Raw genomic sequence first — 7029 nt, forward strand, 5'->3', positions numbered from 1 at the left:
TGGTGCCAAGGGGCTGACTTATTTACACATTACATCTAATTTCTTCTTCAGCAATCCTGTTCGATGGATGGCTAGAGTATGGATTTTGCAGGATACTGAGTCTGGGATAGTTTAGATGTAGACATTAAGAACCTTAGTGTGTCTTTCCAGTTACCTGGATAACTCCCTGGAGCTGATCTATCTGTGTCAACCCCAAGGTTAAGAATGTAAGGGGAGGCCAGGCGCAGTGGCTCACGCCTGTAATCCCAGCACTTTGGGAAGCTGAGGCGGGCGGATCGATTGAGGTCAGGATTTTGAGACCAGCCTGGCCAACATGGTGAAACCTCATCGCTACTAAAAATACCAAAATTAGCTGAGCATGGTGGCACACACCTGTAATCCGAGCTACTAAGGAGGCTGAGGTAGGAGAATCGCTTGAACGCAGCAGGCAAATGTTGCAGTGAGCAAAGATTGTGACACTGCACACCAGCCTCAGTGTCAGGATGAGACTGTCTCAAAAAAAAAAAAAAAAAAAAGGCCAGGCACCATGGCTCATGCCTGTAATCCCAGCTCATTGGAGGCCAAGGCAGGTGGATCACCTGAGATCAAGAGTTCGAAACCAGCCTGGCCAACTGGTGAAACCCTGTATCTACTAAAAATACAAACAATTAGCTGGACATGGTGATGGATATCTGTAGTCCCATCCACTCGGGTGGCTGAGGCAGGAGAATTGCTTGAACCCAGGAGGTGGAGGTTGCAGTGAGCTGAGATGGCGCCACTGTGCTCTAGCCTGGGCAACAAGAGCGAAACAACGTCTCAAAAAAAAAAAAAAAGAGAATAAAAAGAATGTAAGCAGGGGGAAGGGAGTGGGAGGGATGAAGATAAATTGATCAATAGGTACAGATATATAGTTTGATAGAAGAAGTAAGACTTAGTAGATCAGTAGGGTGACTATAGCTTACAATAAGCTATTTTACATTTCAAAATAGCTATAAGAGAAGAATTCAAATGGTTCTAGCATAAAGAAAACACAAATATTTAAGGTGATGAATATTGCAGATATACTTACAAATTATATGAATGTATTATCACATGTACCCTGAAACTTGGTGCATCTATTATTCATCAATAAAACAAAAGTAATTATTTTTCTTTTATTTTTGAGACAGGGTCTCACTCTGTCACCCAGGCTGGAGTGCAGTGCCGCAATCTCAGCTCACTGCAACCTCCACCTCCTGGGTTCAAGCAATTCTCATGCTTCAGCCTCCTGAGTAGCTGGGACTACAGGCATGCACCACCATGCCCAGCTAATGTTTTGTATTTTTAGTAGAGACAGGGTTTAACCATGTTGGCCAGGCTGGTCTCGAACTCTTGGTCTTAAGTGATCCGCCCACCTTGGCCTCCCAAAGTGCTGGGATTACAGGTGTCAGCCACTGAGCCCAACCAACAATCTACTTTTTAAAAAAGCTGCCAAAAAAAAAAAAAAAAAAAAAGAAGGTAAGACAGCCAGGTGCAGAGGTGCATACCTATAGTTCCAGCTACTTGGGAGGTTGAGGTGAGAGGATCGCTTGAGCCCAGGACTTCCAGGCTATAGGGTGCTAAGAGTGCACCTGTGAATAGCCACTGCTCTACAGCCTGGGCAACATAGCAAGACTTCATCTCAAAAAAAAAAATATATATATATAATTATCCGGGTGCAGTGGCAGGCGCCTATAATCCCAGCTACTCGGGAGGCTGAGGCAGGAGAATCGCTTGAACCCAGGTGGCAGAGGTTGCAGTGAGCCGAGATCGAGCCACTGCACTCCAGCTTGGGCAATAGGTGAGACTCTGTCTCAAAAAAAAAAAAAAAAGTCAGGGGACATACATTGCTGGCCCTATAAGGCACCTCACAGTCAAGTTTTCTTTTCTTTTCAGCTTACAGCAAGATAGTGACTCTTGGCAAAGATGAGTTTCACCTACACCTGGTGGACACAGCAGGGCAGGTACCAGTTGGGGTATGGTATCCAAAAGTGGCAGTTCAGCCCTCAGAGATGAAGTCTGGTAGTCTTTGTGGCTCATCTGTAAAGTAGTATTAAAAGCATTTTACCTGTTAAGAGTATGCAGGGCTCATTGGAGCTGCTCCATAAATACTTGTTGAAGTGACTATAGTAGGGCGTGCCCCAGGGAGGGTCACCTGGATGTTGTCCCACCAACCTTTGCCATCTGAGTGGTTTGGATCTAGGTACTGATGTTTCCATTTCTTGACAGGATGAGTACAGCATTCTGCCCTATTCATTCATCATTGGAGTCCATGGTTATGTGCTTGTGTATTCTGTCACCTCTCTACATAGGTAAGTGACCAAGGTTGTGAGTGTGGGACTTGGGAAGACCTGAGGACTGTCTCATAAAGTTATAGCTCCAATTCTTGTGTTTAAAGCTTCCAAGTCATTGAGAGTCTGTACCAAAAGCTACACGAAGGCCATGGGAAAACCCGGTAAGTGGCCTTGGGGGATAGGGACATAGTGTGGGCATGAGGGAGTAGGAGAGAGCAGAGGGGAGAATTGTCAAGTTAGAGAGGCTCGGATATAGATCCTGCCTGGTCTGATAAGGAGTCGTCCAGCCTTGATATAAGGAGTTGGGGAATGAGAGGATTCTGAAATAACTGCTGTTTCCTCACAGGGTGCCAGTGGTTCTAGTTGGGAACAAGGCAGATCTCTCTCCAGAGAGGTATGTAAATCTCTGCTACTTAGAGGAAAAGGAAGTGAAATGGACTGGGAATCAGTCAGGCTCTCATCCTGGCTCTGCCACTGACTCAAACAAGTCATTTCACCTCTCTTTGTCTCTAACCTGAAGCTTAAGGAAGATAATACTTCTATCTTAAAAGCCACGATTTCATATTTCAAGCCTCAGTCCTAGATTCACCCATTGTTCCTTTGTTTACCTATATTTTCTCCTTCCACAGCCCTCCTCCCAAAACTTGGGGAAATGGCGTGGGTCAGAGGAAGTCTTTTTCTTCCTTCTTTTTTTTTGAGATGAAGTCTTGTTCTGTTGCCCAGACTAGAGTGCAGTGGCGTGATCTCGGCTCACTGCAACCTCTGCCACCTGGGTTCAAGCGATTCTCCTGCCTCAGCTTCCCGAGTAGCTGGGACTACAGGCGCATGCCACCACGCCCGGCTAATTTTTTGTATTTTTAGTAGAGACGGGGTTTCACTATGTTAGCCAGGATGGTCTTGATCTCCTGACCTTGTGATCCACCCGCCTAGGCCTCCCAAAGTGTTGGGATTACAGGCATGAGCCACCGCGCACAGCCCATTTTCTTTTTAATAGAGATGGTATTTCACTGTGTTGCCAAGGCTGGTCTTGAACTCCTGAGCTCAAGTGATCCACCACCTCGGCCTCCCAAAGTGCTGCATTACAGGCATGAGCCACTAAGCCTGGCCAGGAAACCTTGATTCTGAAGATTTTTCAGAGCACTTACCAACATTTCTATCCTCCATCTTTATGTCCCAAATTTGCTTCCAGAGAGGTACAGGCAGTTGAAGGGAAGAAGCTGGCAGAGTCCTGGGGTGCGACATTTATGGAGTCATCTGCTCGAGAGAATCAGGTGCTCAGCCCGAAGACTAGAAGGGTGGTGGTGGTAGCCGTGTTTTCCTTATTGTACTGCTTGGTGGGAATGTTGCAGGAATGGAGCTTTCACCCCAGAGCTGGGTGGTATTGGCACTGAACTGACTTTTGCCCTGAATCCTCTCCCCTTATAGCTGACTCAAGGCATCTTCACCAAAGTCATCCAGGAGATTGCCCGTGTGGAGAATTCCTATGGGCAAGAGCGTCGCTGCCATCTCATGTGAGCCCTTGGGTGTGGTGTAACTGCCTTGTTTCTGCCTCTGGCACTTGCCATGTTCCAGTGGGGGGTCAGACCCTCAGGACTTCACGGGTATGGTTGCCAGCTGTGTTCCTGACCCCTGGACACACAGTGTGGCATCCTCATGTTTGCACACTTTCCCCAGGCTCTAGTGGCCTGGATGTCAATGTTTACAAAGGGGCAAGGACCTCTCATGGACACTGGCCTCTAGCCCTCTGTTTTTGCTAGATGAATTCTGTTATAACCTGTGGGGTCAGGATATGAGTCCTGGGCATTATTTATCCAGGACCCATCCTCTTGGGTGAGTTTTGGGTGTTGGCTGGGTAAGGGGAGCCAGGGACTTCTGAAATAGAGCTGGCTCCCTGGGGTGACAATGTATATATGCAAATAAACTGAGAAATCTTTTGTTGTTGACTTATTTTTCCTGTGTGTGTGTGAGACGGAGTTTCACTCTGTTGCCCAGGCTGGAGCGGTACAGTGCTGCGATCTCAGCTTGCTGCAACCTCCGCCTGCCAGGTTCAAGCAGTTCTCCTGCCTCAGTCTCCCACAGGCACCCGCCACCACGCCTGGCTATTTTTAGTAGAGATGGGGTTTCACCATGTTGGCCAGGATGGTCTCGAACTCCTGACCTTAAGTGATCCGTCCGCCTCAGCCTCCCAAAGTGCTGGGATTATAGGCGTGAACCACTACTCCCGGCCTTATTGTTGACATCTGTGTATCTAGGGAGAGCTCAGAGCCAGTATCTCTTTTTCCAAGGAGTCATGGCTGTGGTCTTTGGTGGGAAATCTTTCCTCCTACCTTGTTCCTATTCCTTATTCCTCACTTATTAACGACCATTATCCTAACTTGCCTTTCCTACCTTTCTATTCTGCTGGGTTCCTCATATACTGAGTCCAGTTGGCTGCCACTCCCGTCCAAGTTTTGTAGCCTTTCAAGATCCCCTTAATTACAGAAACACCACCCTCTAGTGGCCAGATGCAACATGCTGACCTAGCTGTCTTCCTGGGGCCTCAGCATTTGCTTGGACTCAAAGCATACAGGGTTTCGGGAGAAGGAAGCCCCTCATTCCTAATGATGTAAGAATTGAGAGAAGTGTAGAGGCAGAGAGACTAAAGTGTTGTGAAGACTTTGACTTCCCAAGAGTGTTGAGTAAAGTAAGAAATAATGCATCTGGTGCCTATCAGTCCCCCCGGCCCTCCATGTCCCCAGTGTCTTTCATTAAAATGGCTGTCCTTTGCTCGTTTCATACCTTTAATCTTTTTGTACTTTTCACACCTTTGGTGGTCTACTTTTTTCAGGTGTCAAAGGCTATTGGTTCTGCTTTTATGGACCTACCACCTCAGTAGGATTGATATTTCAGCTAGGAAAGTTTGGTCCTGTTTGCCTCCGCTTTTCTTGATCCCCACCCTGCCACCAGCATGATTGCCTAACTAGTCTAATACCTCCTCCAAGGACGTGTAAGGGTTACTTTAATGGTAGATCTTCACAGGGAAGGTACAGACCTCTTCTGACAACTGGGGGAGCCCGAGGTACCTGTCAATGTACTTACTTGGGAAGGATTGACAGAACCTAGATGTGATTTTTAGCTGTGACTTTGTCAGTGCCTGGCTCCAGGCTTACAGTGGGGATATGGCTTGTCATGCTGATTTTCAAAAGTCCTGACAGCTGCTTTTGCTTTTCTGATCCAGAATCTAAAAAGAAGTAAGGGCTGCTAGAAGAAACATACTCCAAACAACAATCTCACTGGCTTAGGAGGTTCTGGGAGGTCCCTAACCTCTCTCCTTATACTAAAATTAAGTCCTTTTGCACATCTGACCTGGGATACTCATTACAGGGGCTTACTTTCCTGCTGCCATTTTCACGAGGTCTGGGGTAGACTTAGAAACATGTGAAGTTTTCTAGTTTATCAATAATCTCAAGGCGTGGGGACAGTAGTGATAGCGGTTAATAGCTCCTCCACTTAGCTGTGTGGCCTTGGGCAGTCACTTAACCTCTCAGCGCCTCCATTTCTCATTTATGAAGAGTGGCTAAGTGTGCTTCATAGAGTTGAGGTGAAAATTAAATGAGGTAATAAATGCAAAGCTTACTACAGTTCTTCACACATAATAAGTCCTTAAGAAATAGTGGGTGGCAGCCGGGCGCGCCTGTAATCCCAGCACTTTGGGAGACCAAGGTGGATGGATAACCTGAAGTCAGGAGTTTGAGACCAGCCTGGCCAACGTGGTGAAACCCCATCTCTACTAAAAATAAATTAGCTGGGTGTGATGGTGGGCTCCTGTAATCCCAGTTACTAGGGAGGCTGAGGCAGGATAATCGCTTGAACCTGGGAGGCGGAGGTTGCAGTGAGCTAAGATCACGCCATTTCACTCCAGCGTGGGAGACAAGAGCGAAACTCTGTCTCAAAAAAAAGAAAAAAAAAAAAAAACCCCGAAATAGTGGGTGGCTATCTGTGTTATTACTGGGTTTTTCTGGTGAGGGTCTGCCTCTCCCTGCCTCTGGGTGCAAACCTGGGAGGGGTCTTCCATTTTCCAACTTGTTTCTTGGTTAACTTATTCTATTGTAACCAAAAGAGGTGTGCGATCACTGCTGGAGCTTTTTTGCTTAAATATGTGTGAATGGTCAGTGCAGAAAGCATGATGCCAATGTGTGGCTGGAGTAGGACAAATCTAGTCCTGATCCCTCCTATGACTCTGACCAGTAGGGATTAAGGTCTCCTGCACTGTCGAATATAAAAGCATCAAGTCACATGTGGCTATTTAATTTCATTAAAATAAAAAGTTCCTTACTTGTACCACCTGCATTTCGAAGTGCTCGAGAGCTCATGTGGTTAATGGCTACCATATTAGATAGTGTAGATTTAATCCATTTCTCTCACTGTAGAAAAGTTCTGTTGGGGCCGGGCGCGGTGGCTCATGCCTGTAATCCCAGCACTTTGGGAGACCAGGGCGAGCGGATCACGAGTTCAAGACCAGGCTGGCCAACATAGTGAAACCCTGTCTCTACTAAAAATACAAAAAAGTAGCCGGGTCTGGTGGTGTGCGCCTGTAATCTCAGCTACTAGGGAGGCTGAGGCAGGAGAATCGCCTGAACCCGGGAGGCAGAGGTTGCAGTGAGCCGAGATTGCACCATTGCACTCCAACCCGGACGACAGTGCAAGACTCGGTCTCAAGAAAAAAAAAAATTCTGTTGGATAGCACCGTAAACCCTTT

General features: G+C 46.9%; 1 protein-coding gene across 1 annotated transcript in view; it reads left to right on the forward strand.

Annotated features, from left to right (window-relative positions):
• Positions 1-4234, forward strand: part of RHEBL1 (Ras homolog enriched in brain like 1) — a 7663-nt gene extending 3429 nt beyond the window's left edge. The window contains exons 3-8 of the mRNA XM_011987604.1: positions 1894-1961; positions 2227-2309; positions 2396-2452; positions 2638-2685; positions 3481-3562; positions 3717-4234. Coding sequence (XP_011842994.1) covers positions 1894-1961; positions 2227-2309; positions 2396-2452; positions 2638-2685; positions 3481-3562; positions 3717-3806 — 428 coding nt within the window. The 3' untranslated portion in view covers positions 3807-4234. The remainder of the gene's footprint in view (positions 1-1893; positions 1962-2226; positions 2310-2395; positions 2453-2637; positions 2686-3480; positions 3563-3716) is intronic.
• The last annotated feature ends 2795 nt before the right edge of the window (positions 4235-7029 follow it).

Source organism: Mandrillus leucophaeus, unplaced genomic scaffold (assembly GCF_000951045.1).
Source record: "Mandrillus leucophaeus isolate KB7577 unplaced genomic scaffold, Mleu.le_1.0 Scaffold313, whole genome shotgun sequence".
NCBI lineage: Eukaryota > Metazoa > Chordata > Mammalia > Primates > Cercopithecidae > Mandrillus > Mandrillus leucophaeus.